Source organism: Heterocephalus glaber, unplaced genomic scaffold (genome assembly GCF_053883595.1).
Source record: "Heterocephalus glaber isolate CG9 unplaced genomic scaffold, H.glaber_assembly_v1.0 deba00001556, whole genome shotgun sequence".
Taxonomy (NCBI): domain Eukaryota; kingdom Metazoa; phylum Chordata; class Mammalia; order Rodentia; family Bathyergidae; genus Heterocephalus; species Heterocephalus glaber.
Genome location: NW_028258347.1, coordinates 2062529 through 2088639, shown reverse-complemented (window position 1 = coordinate 2088639; position 26111 = coordinate 2062529). Strand labels below are relative to the sequence as shown.

Here is a 26111-nt window from a genome sequence, read left to right as displayed (position 1 = left end):
AGCGTGTCAGCAGAATGCAGCTAGAGAAATGGCGTTGGAGGTTTAGAAAGCCTGGAAAAGTCTGCAGAAGTGGGGACATGGAGCATTGCTCAGAGAGGAATGGACCCCAGGAGACACGAGGTCTGATAGGTGATGAGAAGGAGCACAAGGCTCCTGCCACGGTGTGGCATCCAGTGAGAGCCACGCTTCCGAGCTCCCAGTTCAAGAGGAAGTGGTTAAGCATTCAGAGGTGACCTTCAGGGAGACAGTTTTCAGTGTGGTACAGGATGGAGCTGACCTGAAAGAAACGGGCAAAAAGGTCCTCTCAGGCTGCTGTGGAGACAAGGACCTTCAGTCGCCAGAGCTGCTACAATAGATGTAACAGACAAGGTTACATTGGAGGTGCCAATGTCCTCCTAGCCGTTGCTGCATCTTTTCTTCCCTTAAGTGTGAAACTTTCCCGCCTCACACCAGAGGAGCATAGTGAAGGGTCAGTGTTCAGTTCACAATCCAGCTCTTCTGGAAAGAGGATGGTGGTGATCATTTCACTTATCTGGGAGGAACTGTGTTGAACCTGCTGGATTCAGTGTCTTCTGAGACCGGTCAGAGTGTCACCTGAAGTCCAGAACACAGTGTAGTGCTTCCCTTTGTCCTGTGCCTTTTACAGAGACTCCAGGCCACTAGAACAGTCATCCAGGCTGTTGCTAGTATAAAGCTCCTTTGGACAGAGGGTCTGCTTGATCCTTGTGTCCTCAGCATATGGACAGGACAGACATTCAGACAGCTTTCACACTGTGCTAGGAGTCAGGTGCTTGTAATTACTAACAGAAAATTACTATTTTGACTTGACTTTTTTGAAACTCTTTTTATCTCCGTCTGCTCTCAAAGATCATTTGAGACCCAGTTGTCAAGAGTGGAAGCAGAATTGTTAAGAAGAGAAGCTCCTCCCTCTTATGGACAGTTGATTGCTCAGGGCTTAATTCCACCAGTGGAAGATTTTCCGGTTTGTTCGCCTAATCAGGTATGTTGTAATTTCTTTTCTTTTTTAAAATTTTTTATTTTTTATTAGTACGTGTTTGTAGTATCTAATGATCACATTCATCATGGGGATGTGGGACATGCACGTCTTCATTCTTTTTTTCATCTCCTCCTCCCACATAAACTCCACCTCTTGGTCCCCTGCTCATTTGCAAAGGATCTAGCCCCCCGTTTCCTATAATCTATCTTTTATTTTGCTCTTATATTTTTGGTTTCTCATATAAGAGAAATCATGCAATATTTAAGCTTGTATTACTTCTCTTAACATTATGGTCTTGAGGTGCATCCATTTTCCTAGAAATGGCTCAAGTTTTATCTTCTTTATGACAGAGTAAGACTCCACTGTGTATAAATAACATATTTTCTTTATCCATTCATCTGCTAGTGGACATAGAGGCTGCTTCCAAGATTTAGCTATTATGACTTGTTCTGCCATAAACATGGATGTGCGTGTATTGCTGTAATATGACACTTGAACTCTTTTTTGGAGGAATAGCTGGGTTGACTGGAATTTTATTTTTAGCATTTCAAGAAATCTCCATACTGGTTTCCATAGTAGCTCCACTAGTTTACATTCCACCAACCATGTAGAAGGGTTCCTTTCCTCCCATAGCCTCACCACCATTGGTTATTATTTGATTTCTTGATGATGGCCATGCTTTATGAAATAAGATGGAATCTCAGTGTTACTTTAATTTGTATTTCTCTAATGGCTGGAGATGTTGAACATGTTTTTCATGTATTTATTGGCCATTTGTACTCTTTCTGAGAAGTGTCTGTTCATTTTAGTTGCCCGTATTTTGATTGGGCCTTTTATTTTGGAAGAGGTCTAATTTATTTTAGTTCTTTATATATTCTAAATATTAGTCCTCTGAGGAATAGCTAGCAAAACTTTTCCTTATTCTGTAAGTTATCTCTTCTCTTAGTTGTTTCTTTTGCTGTACAAAAAAGCCTTCTAACTTGATATGAGCCCGTTTATTGATTCTTGGTGTTATTTCTTGTGCAGTTAGGGCTCTGTTCAGAAGTCTTTGTTTACTATGCCTGTGTCTTCAACAGTTGCACCTATTTTACCTTCTAGCAGATCGTTTTTGATTTAACACTTCGATCTTTGGTCCATTTTGATTTTAATTTAGTGCGTGGTGAGATATGGGTTTAGATTCACTGTTCACATGTGGACAGCTGGTTTTCCCAGCACCATTTGTCAAAGAGGCTGTCTCCCCAGCTTAAGTGTTTGGCCCCTTTGCCAGAGATCAGATGGCTGACTGCGCCTGGGGGTGTTTCCGCACCTTCTGCTCTGTTCCTCTGATCCACGTGACTGTTTTTGGGCCAGTGCCATGCTGTTTTTCATTGTCTTCTTTTCTTCTGTTTTGTTTTTGAGACAAGGTCTCACTGTGTAGTTCAGGCTGGCCTTGAACTCGCAATCTCAGCCTCCCAAGTGCTGGGATTACAAATGTGCGCCACCATGCCCACCGCTGTGCTGTTTTTATCACTGTGGCTTTTTGTAATATAACTTGAAGTCCCAGATTGTGATGCCTCCTGCTTTGATCTTACCAAGGATAGCTTTTGCTATTCTGAGACTTCCGGTTCTATTGAATTTTAGGGTTGTTTTCTCTAGTTCTGTGAGGAGTGCTTGTAGGTATTTTGATTGGGATTGCGTTAAATCTGTATATCAGTTTTGGAAGTATGGCCGTTTTGATGATATTGCTTCTGCCTATCCAGGAACAGGGGACATCTTTTCATTTTCCGATGTCCTCTGCTTTTACAGAGTACTGTATTTTTCATTCTAGAGGTCTTTCACTTCCTTGGTTAGGTAATTCCTAAGTATTTCATTTTTCTTGGCACTATAGTAAATGCTGCTGTTCCTAATGTCTTTACCAGTCACTTCATTATTAGTGTACAAGAACAGTATTGATTTTTATGTGTTGATATACCACTAAATTACTAGAATTTGGCTAATTCTAGGAGTCTTTTGATAGATATTGTAACTTCTGATTTATGTTTCAGTACATCTTAAAAATGAAATTATACCTCTATAGATCTATACCAGTAAAGGAAAGACTCTTGACTGTCAGTATTTCTGCAATCAAATCAAGGATAAAATATGGAGAATTTGAAATTATATACTTTTATTACATTTCAACAAATACTACAAAAAAGCACATTTTATACACTTCTGATTTGATTATGTGATAGTTGAGCATTTTGCTGTCTAGGGTAATTTAGTGCACTTAGATTCAAAAGTCACTTTGGCAGACTACTTGGACTGAACATTTAGAGATTTAATAATAAGTAGTGAAATTAATATTCTGGTAAAATACTGTTTGCTAGATTAACCAGTTACAAATGAAAGTAATTGAAATGAAGTTAACATTTCTACCTCACTTCAGGGAAAACTTCAGCTTGGATTTTGCACTAAAAATTCAATCCATTTTCTTTGTATAGTAACTCATTCTTTATTAATGCTTCAGAACTCTTTAAGCTTCTTTTTTTTTTTTTTTTTTTTTTTTGGTGTCAGGGATCAAACTCAGGTCCTTGTGCTTGCAGGGCAGGCGGTGGAACTACTAAGCTAAATCCCCGGTCCTCTTTAAACTTCTTACTGGGTTTTAAAAATTTTATTTTTGAAGGCTTAAAAATGTGCCACGGTTCGTTTAAGACAAAGATTTATAAGCAAATTATAAATTTATCCAGAAACATCTATAAAAATTGTTCTCAGTATTAAGAGTTAAGAAAAATTGGTAAATTTTGTCTTCTTAGTGACTTAATTGTTCCAAATGGAATACATTTCATTTTTGGTAAATGAGATTTCTGATTACACTCTGTCACCTCATTTGAGTCTTAGGAAATCTTTGGTGAGAAATCGTAGTTTTCAAACATTTCTCCAGATGTTATTTGTAAATTCAGAATTTCCATTCTTTGAAATTCCGCAGGCAAAATAGAAAAACAACCTACACTGTGCCTTCTTTTTTGTTGGCACTGCCGTGAGGGAAGTGTTCCTTGTAGGTAGGAATTCAGACCCTGGCTTTTCATCCACCCCACCATCTACACCCCACACAAGCCCTGGACACTGGGAATCCAGTCCGCCCTGGCGGCCCTCATGCCTGGACCACCCTGGGCTGTCACAGTCCACTCAGGGACCCGTGACCGCAGTGCAGTCTGGGAAAGGATATAGCTTCAGATCGGCTCGGGAGAGCCGCGCTGTTGACACCGATGTATGGGATGCTGCTGACCAGGCCTCGCCCTGCGCCTCCCTGTCCCCTTGTCGGAACTGCATGTGTGACCACGCTGTCTAGCCCGCCAGAGACTGATGCCAGCTGGCGGGAAGCCCCAGCTGCCCTAATAGTGGTGGGGTTCAGAGCCAGCACCCGCTGTCCAGGGCTGCTCTGCCTGATACGGGGCCTCCGGGCAGGCACCGAGTCGGGATGACACTCCAAGGGTGTAGGGGTCACAGCCATGCCGAGGACAAAGGCTCTGAGGAGTCAGAGCTCCTCCAGCCTCACAGTTTGCCGCTGAGGGAGTTCCGCTGCAGCCGCACTTGGAACACGTCCGTGAGTGAGGAGCTACACTTCCTCATTCAGTAACTTAACTCTAAAGTTTGAAGATTTTGCTAACAAATCATCAAATGTGTGTAGCAGATTTTAAAAAGAAAATCTGTGATTTACTATCTTACTTGAAATAGAAGTGTTTTCTGAGCAAGTTTGCTGCGTCATAAAATGAAGGGGCCGTGAGCTTGCCCTGTAGTGTCTAACGTTAGGTTGGCAGTCTCTAAGCCAGGGAGAGTCCTCGGAGGAGCGCACTGCACTGCCCGTGCTGGTGACTAGTGGCATCGCCGGTCTCTGAAGAGCCCTGTGCGCTGCTGGCCTTGTGACCTCGTGTGCACACGGCTCTGCCACTTGAATGCGGAATCGAAGAAGTTCTTGTGGCGGTGGCCGCAGATCTTAAATGCAGAGTTTCGGGGCCGCTTAATTGATGCAGGAGCCCCTGTGTGCTACCCTCCAGGACCCTCGCTGCCATCGGGCCGCTCGGGCTGCACTGCCCTAGCTGCTCTCGAAACGCTCCCACCAGGGCGGTGTCGCCTGCCTGGAACCAGGGCGGCGCTTGGAGTCACAGAGCGGAGAAGGGAGGGAGTGCCACGCTCTGCGGGAAGGCTGCCTCTCACTTGAAGGAGGGTAACCGAGATCACCCCAGCGTCCTGGGAATGCGGGCTCCAGGATCGCAAAGTTGGCTCCAACTTTCAGTACTCTTAGGAACCACTAGGCGGAGCCCAAGGACTGTTAACTGCGTTTTTAAAACTAGTGTGGCACTTGTCTAGAAAACAATAGATTTTTCTTCAAATTGGGCAACTCAGTTATTTTCCACATAGACTAATTAAAAATCAGCAGTTTTTCAAAGAATAATGGTATAATGATTTATTAGCACTGAACTGTACAAAATAAAATTTAACCCTTAAAGACTGAGAAGGAATTGAGATATTTTAGATACTTTTGTGTAATGTTATAAACATGTCTTTTTAAACTTTTTGTTTTTTAAGCTGTGTTACAAATACATTAATTCTTTCCATTGTGACAGTCCAATTAAATCCTTAATATTTGTTCATTCAACAAATCCTTGAGAGCCAACTCTGAAATATAATTCTACACGTTTAGGAAAGTTTCAGCCTTGTAAATCAAGTCTAACTTGCTCTATGTTTTAACAACTGAAAGGGCCTGGTTTTCACACTGGGTCGCTTTGTGAAACACTGATTCGTTGGCCTTCCTCATTCTAGACGCATCTCATAAATGTATTTTCTACCCTTGTTATTACTTCTGGGCCTGGATTATTATTTGAGGTCTCTGAGACAGAGTAACCGTTACCATGAACATTGAATATAACTATGGAAACTGAATAAAAACGAAGCATCGAGAACGGCATAGATACAGGAGCGGTGTTACAGATTAGATTCTAGAGTGGGGTGAGCCTCGAGCCTGAGAATTTAGTTCACTTCCATCAACGCTAGTGAAAGGGAGAAGTTTTAGCCGTAACATATCTTTAACCCATTTATGGCGACTGAATTTCTTTAAAATTTTTGCATGAAATTCACGTGTGTTCCCTAGAAAAATTGAGGGCGGGAGAGGTGGAAAACCTGTCCTTGTGCCATTACTTCGCCCGGAAGCGGCCCCAGGGTTGGGGGAGGGCGAGTCCGCCAAGCTGAGCCGAGCTGCGCTCCTGTCTCTCCCCTAGGCCTCCGTCCTGGAGAACCTGCGGCTGGCCGTGCGCTCCCAGCTGGGCTTCACGTCCATCCGGCTCCCGATGGCGGGCAGGTCCGGCGGCCTCTGGAATCGCATCTTCAGCTTCGCGAGGTCACGGCACTCGGGCTCCCTGGCCCTGGTCTCGGCCGATGGCGACGAGGTCCCGAGCCCGGGCGCCGGCAGAGAGGCGGAGAGAGGCCACGGCGCACACCGGAGTTTGTTTTCCGTGGAGTCCGACGACACCGACGCGGAGCCGGAGCGGAGGGACGGCGGGGGCGCGGCGGGCGGCCTGGCAGCCCCGCTGCCGCAGAAGGTGGCCCCGGCCTCTGCCGTGGAGGCCGCGGGGGGCGTGCGGAGCCAGGCGGAGCCGGCCCTCGCCAGGGACGCGGCACGCGCGGAGGCCCCGGGCGCCAGCCCCGCACGGCAGCAGCTCTCCAGCGCACTGAGCCGAGTCACGCAGGGACTGCGCTGGGTGCGGCTCACGCTGGGGCGTGCGGGGCCGGCGCCGCACAGCCAGAGCCACAGCCCGCTGAGACAGCTGGAGCCCGCGGCAGGCGCCCGCCCAGGGGACGAGGACGACGACGTGGAGCTGCTCGTCCCCGCCGCCGACGGTGCCGACTGCTCCAGGCCGCTGCTTGACCTGGCCGCGGAGCCGGGCCCCGGGCCGGGGCAGCCTCCCAGCGCTGCTCTCCCCACACCTAGGCCAGGCCGCGACGGGCCCTGCGAGTGCTGCGGCGTGGTGCACACCGCCCGGGTGCCCGACTCGTGCCGCCGGGACCTGGACGCGGCGCGCAAGGGCGAGGCGAGCGACGATGAGGCGCTGCTGCCCTGCTAGGTAGGGGCGGGCTGCGCGAGGAGGCGAGCTCCTGGAGAGGGCTGCGGGGCGCCTGACGCCTGCCCACGCCCACGCCCAGCCCGGCAGCCTCACGCCCCTCACGCACCCTGGAACTCTGTCTCCAGTTGATAGCAGCTGGAGCAGGCGCCCCGCGGTATGTATCCGCGTCCTTCCGTGACGCTCTTCCTTCCATTTGATTGTTTTATCCTGGTACTGTAGCCCTCGCGGAAACAAGGCTGCTTCACGCCTTGGTCATTTTTACCCACTTACGTTAAAAAGTTTGTACAAAAGTACTTTCTCATTGAACCTTTTATGCTTTTGCCAGCACATCTTGTAACAATACACTAGATGCTAAGATTGTTAACGTACGAAAGAAAAACCTTTACACTCGCCTTTTTATTTGTATGATATTTGTCTTTTATTGGATTCATATTACCTTGTCAAAGGGGAAAAAAAACTTCCTCACGTTTTCTCTTATGTTTGACATAAAGTGATGTGAATTTAGGTAGAGTTAGATGGATTAACGGCAAAAATAAAACTTTTATAGATTTTCTAATATTGACTTTAATACTCTAATATGGTATAAACCAAATGGTAAAATCCCAAGTCATTTCTGTTTTCATCTCTATTTAGGGACAGTTAAGCAGATGAAGATATTCTACTATGCATTAAACCTTGAACTTTATAAAATATGTACAGAAATTGTACATGGTAAGTTCCAGCTGGTAACGTCTTTCCTTAATGCTCTAGGGTTGCTCTTGTATTGGACCCTGCGGATTTGCACTGAAGTGTCAAGGTCTCAGATGAGTTTAGTGCACAGGCACGCTCACTTTAACACTATGATTTGCTACCACAGTGACTATATATTTCCATAGCTTTTTTCAGGGTTGGGGAGCATTTGTATTACAATTTGAAGTTACTTTGCCAGTTTCATATTTATTTGTTGTATTTAAAAACCGCGTTATTGTGACTTTTTCAATATATTTTATTCATGGGGGTCATGCTGTAATTTTGAAGAAAAGCAAATTAAGACATAATTCAGATTGCCCCCCTTTTTAAGTAGAATGAATTGCAAAACCTGTTTATTTTTTTTATTGTCAGCCCCTGTTTATTTATTCTTTAGCTATCTGTTTTAGTAGTTTTATGATTGAGTACGAAAATGTATTTGTGTGGTTATTGCTATTTATTGAATTTAAATACTTTGCTGAATGTCATTTTAAAGCATGTTTGAGGTCTTGTGTACTTGTCATGTTATGCTGTCAGGAAGAACTGAGTAAAATGTTTTAATATGTATCAAAAATTAAAATGATTTTTTATTGCCTTGAGGTACTTTTTTAATCAAAGTTGTTCTTTATTTTTGCTGAATTGTGGTACAAATATAGATCAGGCTATAAAATATGTAATACATCTAGAAGAAAGTGAAAGCAGGTATATTCTCCTTCACTGCTTGAGAGGGAAACTGTAGTTTTCACTCACCTAAGGGTGAGATGCCCTAAGGACCTGGAGAGTGTTTGCCTCCTGCGTAGTGTGCTTGTGAGAACGGTCACTCCTTTCACATGATTTTCACATGCTCTTCAGGGCCCTGTGGGATATTCTGCCAGTTCGGTTAGCAAGTTAGTTCTTTTCGGTCCTGTTGGTACTGCACCTTGGCTGTAGGGTTTTGGTTTTATTTTCAGGCGTGTTTCACTTGTCTTTTTGTTAGCTAATATACCTCCCTGGCCGGACAGTGAAAAGCTGCCCCTCCCCTGCCTTACAGCCTGCTTCTAGCTCCCTTCCACAGGGACATGTGCCAGTGCCACGGTTTTACTTCCTCCAGGAACACCGAGCGCTGTGCCCTGGGCACACATGTCCATACATCCGCAGACGCTGCACGTGTGTTTTCTGCACTCTTCAAGAGGGAGTACGTCCTTAGCATTGGAGTACTTAAAGCTAAGTGTCTCTTTAACTTGTACCTTCATGTCAGAGTTCTATCCTGAATTTAGGGCTTCACTGGGAGTTTTTCCAGGTGACCAGTTTTCCCAAAGCTACTTACTAAATAGTACATCCTTTCTTCATTAGTTTGAGATTGAACCTTTATGTAGTACATTCCCGCATTATTTGGGTATGTTTCTAGACTAATTCTCCTTCTTTCTGCCTCCTTTTGTGCCAGTATGACATTGATTTAGTGACTCATTTTAAAATATGTCTTAAGTATTTGTGCATATTTTAACATCTGAGCTTTAGAATCAACCTGAGACCCACAAACTTTTTGTTTTGGACATTTTTAATTTTGTTGATAAACTTAGGGAAACTTTACATCATTATCATATGAAAGCCTTTTCTCTAAATCTTGGTGCCCTCTATAAACAGTGCCTATTCATTTAGGGGGGTTTTGTTGTTATTTCCTTCAGGTGTAGTTTACAGAAATGTCATACATCTTTAAAGTTTAATCTTAACAAATTCCACCCTTTTATCGCTATGATTAGTGAAGTCCTTTCCATGTATTATTTAGTCTAATTTAGTATACAGAAAGGCTAATGATTTGTAATGTTAGTTTTCTGCCCAGCCGTCTGAGTTGGCTTTCTTATAGTTTGAGATAATGGTTTTCAGCTACATAATCATGACATCTACAAGCCTAGACAAGTGGGTTGCTTACCAATTTGTGTCTTGTTTAAGTGCTAATAAGTACTTTTAGAAAAATGTTAAATAACACTGGCTATGAGGAGCTGGGTTGAGATAAACAGGTTTAATCATATTGAGGAGCATCCATTGATCCCTATTTTAAACAAGGTTTCTAAGAATGCATGTCAAGTTTTATCACATTCCTTTTCACCATCCGTGGGGATATTTCAGTGATTTTTTTTCCTTTGATTCTGGTATGGCAAATTTTATAAATATGTTTTGTAATTTTAAACCATCCTCATCCTTGCATTCCTTAAATAAACTCGTTTGAACGTGTGTTTTTTAATATATTACCAGATTGTTTCCTGTTTTGTTTGAGATGCTTGGCATTTACCTGGCCAGTGAAACCAGCCCCTCTGTATGTGTGCATGCGTACACGTTATCGCAGAAGATTTCTATTAGTCTTATGCTGGTGGGTTTGGAATCTTTCCTCCGATTTCTATGCTCTGCAACAGTATAAATAGCATTGGAATTTTCTCTTCCTTAAAATTTTGGTGAAATTATTGACCTGGCTCATACTTGGGAAATTGTTTTTGACAATTTTTTTGTAGTTTATGGCACTTGGTCTGCGTAGTTTTTATGTCTTGTCTGGGATGAGGAGCCACCCATTTCATCTAAATTTTCAAACTGATTTGCCTCCGGCTGAGCAGAGTTACCTCTTCCTCTTCTGTGAGTATGGCTTGTTCACATTTGCCATGTACTGTCTGTGCCCTCATTTCTTGACTGTGATGACTGACAGCCAGGCTGGGTGCCACAAACCTGTAACTTTGGCCACTTGGGAGGCTGAGGCAGGAGGATTGCATACACTCACAAGTTGATCAGCCTGTACAACAAGAGGAGACGCTGTCAGAAAAAAGGAAAAAGTTAACAGTTGGCCTGAGGTGTGTGAGTTGTGTGTGGTTTCCCAAAGGGTCATGCCTTGTCTGTATTCTGTAATTATTTTTGCTTTTATTTTCCTCTAACTTCCAGGCTCAGTAATCAATTCATTTATTTCTTAATTAGCAATGTGAGACTGAAGACATGGGCTGAGTTCTGAGCACCCTTAACCAACTCACTTGGTGCACTGGGGCTGTCATTGCTGGCATCTTCAGGTGTCCTTGGGTTGTGGGCCTGGGTCAGCCAGGGCCTCCCGCACCCTAGGCGAGACCTCTACCCTGAGCTAGCTCCACCCCACCCGCAGGCCTCACTTCTGAGTTCCTCTGTAACCCAAGGGCTTTTGAATGGGAGTTTTTCCATCTTTGCTTTTCCCCAAATAGGGTTTTTTGATGTAGCTAGTAATTTTGTTTTCCTATTCTTTTATTAATTTTCGTTTTGGGGTTTTTTTTTTGTACCAGGGATCAAACTCAGGACCTTGTGCTTGTGAGGCAGGCGCCAGAACCACTAAGCTTAATCCCCAGCCCTAATTTTCATTTTTGACATCAAAACAATATGTGTATAATACTTATCTTTGGAGGTTATTGTCTTTCTGTTTTTAAAATATCTCAGGAATGCTTTTAAAAAGTATACTCTCGGGCTGGGGGTTTAGCTCAGTGTTCCCACTGCCTGCCTCACAAGCACAAGGTCCCAAGTTCAATCTCCGGTACCAAAAAAAAAAACAAAACCAAAAAAAGTATATTCTCTAGCCAGGTACAGTGGCACATTCCTATAATCCCAGCACTCTGGGAAACTGAGGCAGGAGGAGAAAAGTTCATGCCCAGTCTGGGCAACTTAATGACTTAGTGAGATTCTGTCTCAAAAAATAAAAATGGGACGTAGCTCAATGTGAAGGCCCTGGGTTCATTCCCCAGTAAAATACACAGTAGTGCCTCGGTTCATAAACTTAGTTCTTTCCAAAGGGCCGGGGATTTAGCTCAGTGGTTTCGCTGCCTGCTGCTCAAGCGCAAGGACCTGAGTTTGATCCCCGGTACCAAAAAAAAAAAAAAAAACTTAATTCTTTCCACGATTCTGTTCACAAACCAAATTGGACGAGAACCTAATCAAATTTCCCCATAAGGTTAACCTAACCACTGAATTTTTGTATACAGAGTCCACTAGAAAAATGTGTACACACTTCAGCAGTTCGACATACTAGTAAATGTCAACGCTAATGTCCTCTACTTTGAGCACCTCATAATTGTAGAGGCCAAAGTTAACTTGTATTAATCTCATGATGTCTCCGTGAATTTAGTATCAAAGTACTTACATGAGTTTTTCTTTCCCTGCCGTATGCATGGTTTGGCAGACTGCATGCATACATATACACACATGACGCACTGTAAATTTACTCAGGATGTGCACGTTGACCAGGATGCGTCCACTGAGATGCTGCTCAGATGTGCTCTAGGTCTCCTGGAGATGGGGGCTTGGTCTCCCCAGTGTGTCAGGGATGGCACTGTGAGCACCAGGTAGTGGGGGAAGAGAGTACAAAAGGAGGTGCTGACTGTGCTGGGGGCCCACCCTAGCTCCTGGGGCACAATCCCCCTGAAAACATCAGGGTGGAAGAAGGTATCTGCTGCAGCATTTGAGTTGCTTCTTTGCTGCCTCCAGTCTTCTGTCACCATGGTTACGCTGGAAGTAGGTGGCCGAGACCCTTGAAGAGAGTGAGCACAGTCAGTGCACTGGGTGTTTCCTGGCTCCCAGGCCCTGAGAAGGAGGCCCTGTGTTATAGGGCCAGCAGGAGGCTAGGAGGAGATGCAGCAACATGGCCACGCAGCAAGGAAAGGATTCAGTTCTGGGTTTTCTGGAGTGAATGCTCCAACTAAAGGGGGGTGAGGACTTGTAGGCAGGATGTAACTCAAGTGTGAGGTTCAGCTGTGTGGGGGATAGCAAGGCCATCTGCTCCGTGGCACAAGGCTGCTTTGGAGGATGACCAAAACTCTCAGATTAAGCGAAGGTTGCAAAACTAAATGTACTAAAAATACACCATTGAACTGTACAGATTAAGTGGGTCAACATTATAGTATGTAAATGATAGAGTTTTTAAAGATCACAGAACAAAAATACAAATAATGCCCTTTTCTGTTTGCTTTTAGAATTAGCTCTAAGCTATTTCTCTAGAATTAACTGTTACGGGTTATATTTAGATGTCCCTCTAAAGCCTCGTGCACTCATAGATGGGGCTTTGGGGAGTGGCTCAATCATGGGTGTGTGATACCTGGATTAGTGCACTGATTGGTTTAGGGTAGTTCTGGGTGTGGGTGATGGATTTACTGAACTGGGGAACCCACCCTGAATATGAGTGGCACCAACTAATAGGCTTGTAGCCTGGACTAAATAAGGGAAAGCAGAAGAAAGGCCGCTGCTTCCTGCTTACCCTGCCACGGACTGTTTCTCCTCTGCCATGCTGCTCCGCCTTGGAGACAGCCAACTATGAACTGAAATCTCTACAAACTATGAGCTGAAATAAACCTTCCCTCCTTTAAGCTGTGGTTGTCAGGTTTTGTCCTAGCAACAAGAAAGTAAGACAGTAACCTTGCATATTCTGCAGGAGAAAAGAAGTTGCTTCATCCATGAACAGAAAACACTGCTCATTTTCATTTATTCTCCAGTAGACTGTGGCGGTTGTAAGTACCATTGGTCTTAAAATCTGGTCAAAGCAGCATATGACTTTGGCTGTCAACCTCTCTGTGCTGAAGTTTTTACATCTGTAAAGAGGACATATATTTCCTATCCTGTGGAGTTCTCTTAGAGATGAAATAATATATATATAAGGGCTTAAACTCAGTGTCTAGCACATTCACATTTGCCAACTGTTTTCTTAGTATTTACTGAGGGGCTGTTTCACACCAGGCACAAACTAGTCCTGCCCTTGACCTGACTTGGAGCTTTCATGGATGCCCTCCCTGGCCTCCTCCTCCACATACTCCCCAGAGGGTCAGGGGGACATGCATTCCTAGACCACATTTTAGTACCTGTCCTAGAATTTCCTGTCCAAGTGGCCAAAGCCATGCAAGATCTGCCTGGCCTCCTCCCTGGGTCTGTCTTCCCCTGGCTCGATGGAGCTGCCATGGACTTCTCCAGGGAAGGACAGGCCCTGGGCAAGGAGAAAAGAGGGTCAGCTCGCTGTCCACACTCTTGCCCTGGCACTTCCAAACATCACCCAGCACAAATGTGAATCCTGTCAAAGACACTGGATTATTTCTGCAAAATGGAAAAATAGTCCACTTTACCCCCCCCAAGCCCTTTAGCTCTAAGCTACTACTGTAAGATCATCTTTCCCCTTGAAGATTGCTTCCTATTAACTACAACAAAGGATCACTGCCTTGAGTAATTGCATATTTTCACTTCATTTCTTTTTTTTTTTTTTTTGGTACCGGGGATTGAACTCGGGTCCTTGCGCTTGCGCAGCAGGCGGCGAAACCACTGAGCTAAATCCCTGGTCCTTCACTTCATTTCTAATTAGTACTTTTTCTTGTTCCTTTGAAAGGCTAATTGCAAACATCCGAGTTTTTGTATTATGACAATAAAAATGCCTTATTTTTTAAAAAGTCACTTATATAGATTTCCAATGTGTTATATTCAATAAACCGTTCCCAGAGGAAAGTGTAGATAGGAATAAATAGATGTCGAAGAAGGGGGAGGGGGGCGGATAGAAGAATGAGAGAATTTTAAAGATATTTCAAAATTAGAGGTGATGCCATGAGGTGAGATGGTATGAGGCACTTAACATTTTGAGATTTTCCCAAATATTCAAGTAGATATCAAATATATTTGATAAAGTCCAAGTATAGCTGACGTGAAGGTTCAGTACCTGAATAGGACTATGTACATCAAATGTGTGTGAATTGCACATTAGAAACACAAGGCAGAAACTAAAGAACTCCCATTAATCTTTTAAAAGGGAATATCGTGCTCAATCTACACGTTCTTTAAATAATTTGAAAACTGCCTAATGTGAAAAATACATTGTATAGATCCAGAAAGTCATGATTCCATAATGTGAAACTGGACTTGTATCTCAGAGATGTCCACAGAATGTGTTCCTCACCTCTAGGAGAAAAGTAACCGCTGTGTAACAGTAGGACACTAACCCCACGCTGCAGGAGCAAGCCAGACTTGGTCTCCTCGAGCTGCCACCTAGTGGTGCACTTCAGCATTACAGTTATTTATTTTGCAGCACTGTTAGTTCAGCATCTTCTTTTTTCACAACACTCAAAAGGACTACTTTGAGGTCCAAAATGCAAATTGAAAATTGACGTGAAAGTTGAATTTGGAGCTGTAGAGAAGCTTAAAAGAGACTCCTCCTGCTGTAGAGCCCCATACTGTAACATCGACCGGACGGAAACGAAGCCATAGTGGGCCCTTCCACGCCCCGCTCCATGAGGTGGTCTGGCTGCGAACGCACAGCTGTGTACATGGATGCAGGTTTGTTTTCTAAAGGTAGCGGATGGGTGCTGTATGAACACGGTTATGGAACAAATGGACCGTATTCTTGGCCTATAGCGTGCTACCCACGCGGAGTTGGATCCCAGGAGATACTCGTTGCATACGAGTGACACTTTAGTGAAGAAGGAAGTACCCGCCCCGTCACCTACGGCTGTATTAGAGAGATGTAGGTGGAGGAGAGTTAGACGCCACAGGGCAGGCGGGGTCTCTGCTGTGCATGGACCAACAGCGTCCAGGCCGAGGCCTCAGCATGGCTGCACCTGCACAACCGCACGCATCTCCCAGGCCAGGGCCGGGGCCGGGGCCGCCCTTCCCTCCCTGCTGGCAGAGCCTCGCTGCTGGAGAGTCAGTGGACCCAGTGGGGCCTACCTACCCTGCGCTCAGTCCCCCAGCTCAGGGTTTCATTGCATCTGCAAAGATAGGAGCAGCACAGCCACGGCAGCTAACTTAAAAGTAGACGTGAACCCTGGTGAACGCTGACAGCGGAGTGTGGATCCATAACGGCTAAATCGCTGTCCCGACGTGAAGCCCCCCCTCCAGTATCCGCCGCCACATGGCCTAGAGCAGGGGCTCGGACTTCCAGAGGGCCATCTGTTAGAGACAAGCGCTGAGCTCAGACGGCTGTTGTGAGGCGTGGGTAAATGATGTCCGTGAAGCGCTTGGCCCACGACTGATACCGCGGGTGCTGCAGGATCTTAGCCAATGCTTGCTGCTGGTGCGGGTCAGATCAGAGTAGCCCACTTCTCCCTGGAGTGGGGCGTCAGGGAGGCGCACTCCCAAGTTACACAGGAAAGTAGCTACCCGGCAGGCCTGCAGTCAGGGGCTTCCCTGCCTCGCTTGCTTGGCCAGTGCACACGGGCTGCTGCAACCCCGGACCCGACACTGATTCCCGAGCAAGGTGAGCTGATCTGGGCCAGGAGCCCCAGGGCAAGGTGCTGGCAGGTTCTGGGGAGGGCGGCCCTCAATACAGCACCGTCCACCACATCCTTGGAGGGGACACACTCCCGACCTCTTGTGACAAGGACTGGAAGGACAGAGAACCAAATGCTGCACCAGACCTGGGTCCACTGAGGAGAAGGGGTCCCCATGACCGTGTCACCTCCCGGTGGCCCCTCTTGGCACTACTGCATGGGATTCGGTGTCACCTCGGGACATGCTCAAACCACAGAGCTTCCCCATGGCCCCGGGGACTGAGGCTTCACACCTGCAGGCAGCACCCTGCAGGGCTTGGCCTTGGCCTGGCAGGAGGGACTGGAAGTCAGAGTCCCGAGTTGGGAAGGCAGGCCTAGCCTACCCAGTGCCCAGTTTGTGCACTCAGCCTGGGAGTGCCAGGCCCTGTCCACATGCAAGAAGGGCTACGGGCTCACCTTTCTCCAAGGGGACACTGAGGCAGGGCCTCAGGAACCTGCACAGGACAGGTGGGGACAGGTGGGCCGGGGGAATGCGGGGCCGAACAGGCCCAGTGGGCTTCTCACCAGGGACCGGAACCCACAGTGAAGGGAGCGCCCTGTTGCTCCCCCACTTTTCTGCCCAAGTCCATCCCGAGGCTCTTCCTGCCGTCAAGATGCTCTCGCCAGTCATCAGCCAGCAGCACCCCCGCCATGAAAACTGTTCCCCGAGGAGCCCTGTGCCTCCATGGATCACCTTGTCACTGTCAGTCAGGGCCTCTTCAGCCAGGAGAATGCAAGGCCCCTGGTCCCTGCCTCCCAGGTCAACAGTGAGTTTCCTCTGCTGCCACAAGGGCCCTACATATCGGGAGAGGACGCGGGCAGCAGAGGGGACACTCCCGGGACAAGCTCAACCTGCTGCCCTGCAAGGTGTCAGGCAGGGAGCCAGGGGACGGTCCGCTGTTCTGCACCCGCCTTTCCTCTGGAGCGTCCTCTCCTTTCTCCTCTGACACTGCCACTGAGTCAAAGGGAGCTCTTTCCTCCCGCACTGGTGACGCCCCACGGCCCCTTTTCTGATACAGTTGAGCTAATTAAGCACAGTTTGTGTGGTGTTGCAGGGTGTCTTGTGATACGAAGCCCCAGGATAAAGAAGCCTCTGGAAGCACTGATCCACACAGTTCCCGAAGGGGTGTCAGTCAGGACAGCCGACACCCAGCGCTGGTGCTGGGCGGTGCAGGGCTCGCAGCAGCTCCAGGGTGTGCATAATTCCACTTCCCGAACACGAAGGCCCCGCGACAGTAACTGCACAACCTTCTTGGTTTTTTTAATCCTGGCTAGACAGCCAAAACTCTGGGACTTTCTATCATCAATGCGTTCTAATTTTTACATTTTCCCGTTTTCTTTTATTAGTACTACTTATTAATCTTTACAAGACACCGAGTTTCAACGCACATAATTCGGCCATATCCATCTCCCTATTGATGCTTTCTAATTTTTAATCATTTTGAGGTCTGGTAACCTGGAGCTCGGGAAATCTGACAGTAACAGCGCTTTGCATTCACTGTTGACGTCACGGCCCAGGCACAAGGGCGTGGACCTCAGGCTCTGCCAGCCGACTCCGCAGCCACAGCAAGCTCAGCGCCAACCAGCTCAAGGAGCAGAAAGTCTGGGGTGGGGTCTGGGCCGGGCCGGCTGATGTCGGGAACCCGCAGCCCCGGTGCTCGTGTCCAGCAGGCTGCTGCCCAGGGCTCTGTCCTGTGCCGTCCCGCAGCCGCTGGGCCTGGCCTGCCCGGAAGTCCCGGGAGATGCTCTCGGGTTATCCGCGGGGCCTGGCTGGCTTCGGGGCGTCAGGCGGGGCTGGCAGAGGCGGGTGAGCCGCTCGGTCGGTCAGTTCCTCTGGCAAGATTCCGGGTGGCCGCAGTGGGCTCTGCTGGCTGCGTCCGGATGCGCCTTGCGCCCTTGGGGACAGCTGCCCGCCGCCCTTTCCTCCCCACCTGGCTCCCTTCCCTAAGCCGACCTTCCACGTGGGGTCCTCACCTCTCCAGGAATTTTCCATCTCGTTTTCTTCAGGCCAGAAAGAAACTTCCCTTCCCCTCTGCCAGGCAGAGCTTTCTGTTGTACGCCCCGAAGTGCCCCGCGCCCCAGGAGCACACAGGTTCGCTCCCCCGGAGCCCGGGCCCAAGCGCCGCGGCGGCTCTGCGCGAAGCTGGCACCGGGAAAGGCGCCCCTGAGGCGCGTCCTTGTCCGCGTCCAGGCGGTCGGGCGTCCTGCGGAAGGGAGGAGCCTGAGCACGACGGCACCGAGGGCTCGGCGGCGACCGCTGTGGTCGTGAGGCCTCGTCTGGTCCGTGCGTCCCGTCCCCGCGTCCCGGGTTCCCGCGCGCTCCGCCTCCCGCCTGGCCCGCGCCCCGCTCAGCCTTCCCAGCCCTCCCTGGGGCGGGGCGCCGCGGGCCTCAAAAGCCGCAGCCGGGGCGCGGGCGCGGGCGCGGGCGCGGCGGGGCCATGTCGCGGCTGCTGGTGCGCGGGGGCCGCGTGGTGCACCCCGACTTCTCGCAGGACGCCGACGTGCTGGTGGAGGGCGGCGTGGTGCGCGCGCTCGGCCCCGACCTGCGCGCGCCCGCGGGGACCCGGGTGCTGGACGCGGCGGGAAAGCTGGTGCTGCCCGGGGGCATCGACCCGCACACGCACCTGCAGCTGCCCTTCATGGGCACCTGCTCGGCCGACGACTTCCTGAGGGGCACCCAGGTAGGGCGCAGAGAGACTCGGCGCCGCCAGGGCCGGGCGTGGGGCCCTCGGGGACGGGGACGGGGACTGGGCCGGGGTCGGGACGGGACGCACCGCCCCTCCTGAGGGGCCCTGCAGCAGGTAGGGGCGCAGCCACCCGGCCCAGGGCCAGGACCGAGCTCGCCAGGCCGCGGGCTTCCAGTTCACACAGCAGAGCTGGGGCCTGGGGCCGCCCGGTGCCCTCCGACCCGCAGGGTCCCGGCCACGCCGCCTCCACCGAGAGCCCAGCTGGACACCAAAGGGCCACCGAGGCCCAGGGCCCGATCGCACGGCGCCCCTCCTCCCGTGCGCGGGACTGGCGGGGGGGCGGCGCGCAGGCGGGCGCTCCCGACCGACCGCCGGCGACTCCGTCAGCCTGGAAAACTCCGGCTCCCTTCCCAACTCCCGCTGCCCTTCTGACAGCGCGTGTCTACACGCTACGTAGGCGTCGGCTGTTAGCACAGCTCTTGATTGCAGAAAATCAGAAAAATGATAGAAAAGTGGAAAGAAGGAACAATATTAACCACACAGTGCTGCCCTCCGAGGGCCAGCGTCTCTGCTCTTCAGGCTCGGTGTGCCCGGCGCGGAGGCCTGCAGGTGAGTGTGTGTGGAACTGCAGGGGTCGCCTGCTGTGTCCTGGGACTGGCGGTGGCAGGGCCTCCCTCAGCGCCCACTTGCGAGGGGACTCGTGTTGTTGCTTCGGAGCGTACAAAGAGGGTTTTTGCACCGGCTGGTCCTCTGGCACTTCTGGCCTTCGTTGTCAAAACACCAGAGGGCCGGGGATGTAGCTCAGTGGCCCTGCGCCTGCCACGCAAGTGCAAGGTCCTGAGTTCGATCTCCGGTACCACAAAAAAACACAAAACAAAACAAAACAAAAAAACAGAAACACGTTCGTTCTTCATGAGCTTGGCATCTTAAGCAGAAAATTATATCAGAGAGACTGAGGTCAAAGGTTTAGCAAACACAACTTCCTGTTGAATATTAAATGGTGCTCACAAAGGCCCCCAGTGGAAGTGGGTTGTTGGATCCCCGGACATGACACTCCCACCCCCAGAACCAGCACAGCCCCATCTTCTGTCCCGGCTGTCACAGTGGTTCCCAAAGGCGTGTTGGTGGATCCGGGGTTGAGAAATTAGGGACAAAGATGCCTTAGGTGAAAACTGGTGTCCACCACCTTGAAAGTGTGTGCTCACTAATGCCGCCACATAACATGTGTCTGGTCGCGTACCTGCTTCATGACAGGCACTGCGCTAAGTGGTGCATTATTTCCCCGGGGCTGTTATCTAGTTTTTACAACGGAGGAAATTGACACAAGGTGCCTGCCCCATGCCGCACACCTGGGAAGTGTCCATCGAAGTGGCTCTTCAGATTCAGTGCTCCCTGATTCCATCGCGAGAGTGCTCACCTGTCAGTCTGGATGTCTTTGAAAGAGCGTTTATATTCAGAGTTGTCAGAGCGGCGCTCGATGGATGGGCAGAAGGCTGCACCAGATGCATGTTGATGAGCGCAGGCTGTTTCAAAAGTACAGGGCATGAGCCCTGGGAAATCCAGTGGCCCTTGGCCTCCACAGAGCCGGGACGTTAATGGTTATCAAAATGAACGCATATCATGGGGACAAATGGTGTAAGGCATTTGCACACGCATTTACAGCCATATCCTCTCCAAAGGTACAGAAGGCCATAAAGTAAAAGATAGACCTTGCTGTCAGGACTCAGGCTCCAAAAAGTTAGACCAGTAGCTATTTGCGTTCTGCATTCACCAAGCTGATTACTGTGATAGTTGACAAATAGAAGGGAAACCGTTTGTGTTGTCCTATTTATTGATCACTTGATTGTGAGGGGACCCAATTTAGAAAATGAAATGTAGGTTAACTAAAGGTTACATATATTGTAAATCTAATTCATGTCTGAGATTGGTTTAAAGCCTGTAATTGATCTATGTGATTACAGGTAAAAGCTTTCTCTCTGACATAACTAATGGAAATAATGTTCCACTTTAAAGAAATCCTATTTCACTCTGTTCTATACTAGATGGACTGTGGTCTTCCAATAATTCAATATCCATGAGGAAGAAAGATGGGATGTCTTATTCACTGGGTATTGTGAATTCAATAAATTCGAAGGAGCCATGGCTTCACTTTTACTACATACTATGTATGATATGACATAAGAGTTCAGCAAGTTTTCAGATATATAGATTGGTGTTCAGACATGTACGCATGTTGCGGGGGGAGGACTTACATTAAAAAGCTGATTGAGTTGGCAGCTGGCAGCAGTATCCTCTTTAAAAAATTGGGAAAACACTCAGCATACTTTATTTTTCTAGTAAAAGACGAAAAAACTCACTGTTACTGGGAAGGGAAATTATACTTTGCTTAGGAACTTTTTGGTAAAACACCAGTGGAGGGTTTGCCCCCGAGGCATGTAATGAAGCACACACTCATGGTCGTATTCATAGTGCTTTCTCACCTCCAGGGGAAGCGGGCCTCTGGGAACCTTGAATCCCCTTTCTATTCCCCCCCACTACCCGAGCTGGACTTCAGCGCTGGGCTTGTGTGCTGAGGGTGAGACCCCAGGCCGGGGGCCTCCTCTCCGGGGGTCCCAGCCTTGCCTAGGCTATAGAATGAGGTTTGGGTTGGAAATGGATAAACAGTGAATGAGAAATATCGTGAAACATTAATACATTGATCACCCAGCCCCTAATAAAATCCTGGAGCATTATGCTTATTCCATATACATTAGTTGGACGAACAGATTGTTTTTTGTCAAAAAGGAAAATTCAGGACCGGGAATTTAGCTCAGTGGTTCTGCTGCCTGCCTCTCAAGCACAAGGTCCTGCGTTCAATCCCGGTAACAAAAAAAAAAAAGGTAAATACAGAAAAAAATTAAAAAGTAATGTTTAAAAGTCTTATATTTTCTTCCTTCCTTTTGGAGTTTTTCTTCTGAAGAGGGGCATGCAAACTTTTTTTTCAGTACTGGGAATCGACCCCAGAGCATGCTACCACTGGGCCCCTTTTACTTATTTTGAGACAGGGTCTTCCTAAGCTGTCCAGGTTGGCCTCGAACTTGGCTCCTTGTGCCTCAGCTTTGTGCGTGGTGGGGGTTCCAGGCCTGTGGAATCACCTCCAGCTGTGCCTTTTCCCATCTGCAGTTAGCGCCTCTGCTTCAACAGGTCCTTAGAGATCACCGGAGAACGTGATCATGCCGCCCCCTCTCCTCCCAGGGCCGAGGCTCGGGTTTTCCTCACAGCCTGGGTCACTCCTAGGCCCTGGGGCTGTGAGTGCACCTGGCCTGGCAGGACCTCAGGCTAGGTGTCAGCCCTTCCGAGACCGGCCGCTCCTTCCTGTCTCTCGAACCTGGGCGGCTGCACGCCATCTCCTCCAAGGGGTGTCTCTGGTCTCCGCGTCCCTGCTAGGACTGAGCAGTGTGGTGACAGCCGATGAGACCAGTCGAGGTCACTCTGAAATCCCCAGGTGAGGTGTCGGGCTTCCGGGCTGTTGGTGGATATTGGCTTTTAAAACAAATCTATGCCAATTTAACAGGAAAAATATGGAATTTCTGAATGTTTTCAAAAGATAAAGTCTTTCATTACTGGTAAGGCTGAGCTTCGAATGTCTGCATTGGGTTCAGAGTTTGCAGGGTTTACGAGTGCCCGCTTTTCCGGACTGGCCATTCACGATTGCAATGCCAGCCTTTGGAGTGTTTAGGGAAGGGAGGACGTCTCCGACTGATTTGAAGCCACTTGATGTTAAAGCAGCTCTTGGGCTCCATGGTCCTCATGTTAGGAGTCTTCCCACTAGACTTTCCCAGAGCCTGGGACTTGCTGCTTCCAAGTACTACACGATTTTCACGTCCACATCTTCCTCCTCATCTGGCTCGTTTAGGTGTCCGACACTGAAATGTTTTCAGTGTTCAACAAGGTTGTCTAAAGATGGAGGTTTGCACAGTATGGTGGTCAGCGAGGAGAAAGTATTCCTACACCCTCTGTTCTGCGGTCGAGGGCCTTCCAGTTAAACTGACAAAAGGCAGATCAGCAAGAGAGTCTGCCCCAAAATATATTCACACTTCAGGAAAGAAAACCCTGCACAAGTATCTTAATACTGAGTTTACAAGACATCATGAGATTAACGCAAGTTACCTTTGGCTTCTACAATTGCAAGAGGTGCTCAGAGTGACGGCCGTGAGCTTCCAGGCATTTGTCGCTTTTCTCTTCCTGCAGGGTGTGTACATTTTTTTGGTGGACTCTGTGTATTATTAAAAATGTATACATGTATGTGGGAATTCACAGAGAAATGTAGCGCAAGAAGAAGTTGCTTAGAGCTGGGGCGGAGCTCAGTGTGGAGCAGGCAGGAGGCCTCAGACTGCCCAGCACTGACAGAAAAGGAGCAGCTAGAACACGGTGTGTCGGCACCATCCTGCCAGAGCAGAGCAGAGGCCTCCACGGGAGCTTGGAGGGCTGTGGGTGAGCGGGCACGCCAGACTGTCAGAAAAGACAAGGGACCCTCGGGGAGCAACGTAGGGCAACGTAGGTAGGAGGGCAGTTTGGTGTGCACGTCCATCTGGTTGTGGGCCAGGCTCTGGTCCACGGCAGTGAGCCAGGATCTCCTCACCGCAACTCGTAGGAGGGTATTTATAAAATTGAGGTTTTTAAAAATTAGTTTTATTGGTACGCTTTCAATATACATAATGATCACATTCATCACAGGGAATCTGTACCTACACAGGATGTATCTTGGTTCTTCTTTTTCCCATTCCCCTCCCCCATCAACCCTTCTTCCCCTCCTTATTCACAAAGGCTTTGTTTCCATTTTTCATTCTGTTCTCTTTGTTTTTTTCTTTTCCCTTCCTTCCCCCCCCATTTTGTTCCTCTTCCCATTTAACATTTTCTTCCTACTTCCTGATATCTATTATTCATTTTGATCCTTATATATGCTTTCAGTTTCTCACATAAGAGAAACAATGCAATATTTAAAACTATGTGTCTGATTTATTTCATGTAAAAGTGTGGTCTTAAGGTACATCCATTTACCTAAAAATATCTCGAGTCTATCCTTTATGGAAGAGTAGTACTCCGTTGTGTATAAAAAAAAATATTTTCTTTATCCATTCATCTGTTCATGGGCAGCTAAGCTATTTCCAAGATTTAGGTATTACAAATTGTGCTACTGTATATATGGGTGTGTATATATTGCTGTGGTATGATGGTTTCAATACTTTCAGGAAAATACCAAGAAGAGGTTTAGGTGGGTCAAACAGAACCTCTGGTTTTAGTTTTTTGGGGAATCTCCATTCTGATTTCTACATTGTTTGTAGCAATTTACTCTCCCACCAACAGTGGAGAAGGTTCCTTTTTCCCCACAGCCTTGCCAGCATTTGTTATTGGTTGATTATGATGATGATGATCATGATCATGATGATTATTTGTTATTGGTTGATTTCTTAGTGATGGCCATTCTTTCTGAAGTGAGATGGAATCTCAGTATTGTTTTAATTTGTATTTCTCAAATGACTAGTGATGTTGACCATTGTTAAAATATATTTATTTGCCATTTGTTCTTCTTCATCTGAGAAGTGTCTATTTTAGTTGCCCCATTTTGAGTCTTTAAATCTGGGGGAGGGTCTAATTTTTTTGAGTTCTTTATATATTCTATTCCTTTGTCCAAGGAATAGCCAATAAAACTTTTCTTCTCATGCTGTGGATTGGCTCTTCACTCTGTTGGTGGTTTCCTTTGCTGTGCAAAAGCCTTTTAATATGATGAGTTCCCAGTTGTTGATTCTTTGTAGTATTTCCTGTGCATTTGGGGTTTTTGTTCATGAAGTCTTTGCCTACCTCTATGTCTTCAAGAGCTTTACCTGTTCTAACTTCCAGCAGATTAAGTGTTTCTATTTTAATATTTAGATCTTTGATCCATTTCGATGTTAGCTTACTGCATCGTGAGAGATACGGGTCTAGATTTAATCTTCAGCATGTGGAAAGCCAGTTTTCCCAGCACCATTTATTAAAGAAGCTTTCATCCAGTGAAAGCCTCTTTTACTCTTTGGTAAAAGATAAGGTAGCTGAGTGTGCTTGGAGTTGTTTCTGCATTTTTTATTTTGTCCCATTGACCTTCAGGTCTGGTTTTTGTTTTTGTCTGTTGTTTCTTGCTTTTTTGCCAGTACCATGATGTTTTTATCACAGTAGCTTTATAATATGCCTTGAAATTTGGGATCATGATGCTCCCTCCCCTGCCTTTGTTGCCCAGAATTGCTTTTGCTATTCTAGTTCTTTTCTAGTTTCATATGAATTTTAGGATTGTTTTCTCTAGTTCTGTGAGGTCTGCTTTTGGTATTCTAATTGGTATTGCATTAAATCTGTATAATAGTTTTGGAAATGTGACCATTTTCACTACATTGTTTTTGCCTGTCCAAGAACAGGGTATGTCTTTCCATTTTCTTATATCCTCTTCAATCTCCTTTTCCAGAGTACTGTAGTTTTCAGTGTAAAGAACTTTTCACTTCCTTTGTTAGATTGATGCTTAAGTGTTTCATTTTTCTTGATGCTGTTGTGAAAGGGGTTGTTTCTCTAATTTCTCTCTCAGTGATATTGTTATTCATGTATAGGAAGGCTATTGATTTTTGAGTGTTAGCTTTGTATCCTGCTATGCTGCTGAATTCCTTTATTAATCGTAGGAGTCTTGGTGGAGTTTTTGGAGTCTTCTATGTAGAGTATCATGTCATCAACAAATAATGATAACTTCTTTTCCTATCCATATTCCTTTTCTTTCTCTTGTCTAATTGCTGTGGCTAATGTTTCCAGAACTATATTGAACAGGAGTGGTGATAGTGGGCATCCTTGCCTTGTTCGTGACTTTAGAGTAAAAGCTTTCAGTTTTTCTCCCTTTAGTATGATGTTGGCTGTTAGTTTGTAGTGGATGGCTTTTATCAGATTGACATAAAGACCTTCTATTCCAGTTTTCTGTAGGGTTTTATCATGAATGGTTGTTGGACTTTGTCAAATGCCTTTTTTGTATCTATTGAGATGATCGTGTGATTTTTGTCTTTGGTTCTGTTGATGTGGTGTACTACATTTATTGATTTGCATATGTTGAACCATCCCTGCATCCCTGGGATGAATCCCACTTGGTCAGGGTTTATAATCTTCTTGACGATTGTTGCATTGTGTTTGACAGTATGTTATTTAGGACTTTTGCATCTATGTTCATTAAGGGTTTTCTTTTTTAGTTGGATCCTTTTCGGGTTTCGGTATTAGGGTGTTGCTTACTTCCAAGGATGAGTTTGGGAGTATTGCTTCCCTTTCAGTTTCATTAAAGAGTTTGAAGAGTAGTGGCATTAGATTATCTCTAAATTTCTTGTAGAATTCA

At 47.2% G+C, this 26111-nt stretch overlaps 2 protein-coding genes and 1 long non-coding RNA gene across 9 annotated transcripts in view; 2 read left to right on the top strand and 1 right to left on the bottom strand.

Moving 5' to 3' along the window:
* Lrp12 (LDL receptor related protein 12) overlaps nucleotides 1-10028 on the top strand; it is a 75079-nt gene extending 65051 nt beyond the window's left edge. For both annotated transcript variants that reach the window (XM_021262803.2, XM_004850272.4), the window contains 2 exons: nucleotides 868-1000; nucleotides 6235-10028. In XM_021262803.2, coding sequence (XP_021118462.1) covers nucleotides 868-1000; nucleotides 6235-7077 — 976 coding nt within the window. In that variant the 3' untranslated portion in view covers nucleotides 7078-10028. The remainder of the gene's footprint in view (nucleotides 1-867; nucleotides 1001-6234) is intronic.
* Nucleotides 10029-14005: 3977 nt separating this feature from the next.
* LOC147824038 (uncharacterized) lies at nucleotides 14006-18309 on the bottom strand. Its single transcript, XR_015442961.1, has 2 exons — nucleotides 18027-18309; nucleotides 14006-17885 (listed from the first exon to the last, which is right to left on the bottom strand). It is a non-coding gene; the product is annotated as an uncharacterized LOC147824038 (long non-coding RNA).
* Nucleotides 18310-18448: 139 nt separating this feature from the next.
* The window catches only part of Dpys (dihydropyrimidinase), a 63532-nt gene continuing 55869 nt past the window's right edge, over nucleotides 18449-26111 (top strand). For 2 of the 6 annotated variants that reach the window (XM_087190793.1, XM_087190790.1), the window contains exon 1: nucleotides 18454-18733. In XM_087190793.1, the coding sequence (XP_087046919.1) occupies nucleotides 18491-18733 (243 nt within the window). In that variant the 5' untranslated portion in view covers nucleotides 18454-18490. Of the gene's footprint in view, nucleotides 18734-19112; nucleotides 19349-26111 lie in introns of those variants that run through there. The other 4 variants (XM_087190792.1, XM_021262800.2, XM_021262799.2 and 1 more) reach the window with 4 other exon arrangements.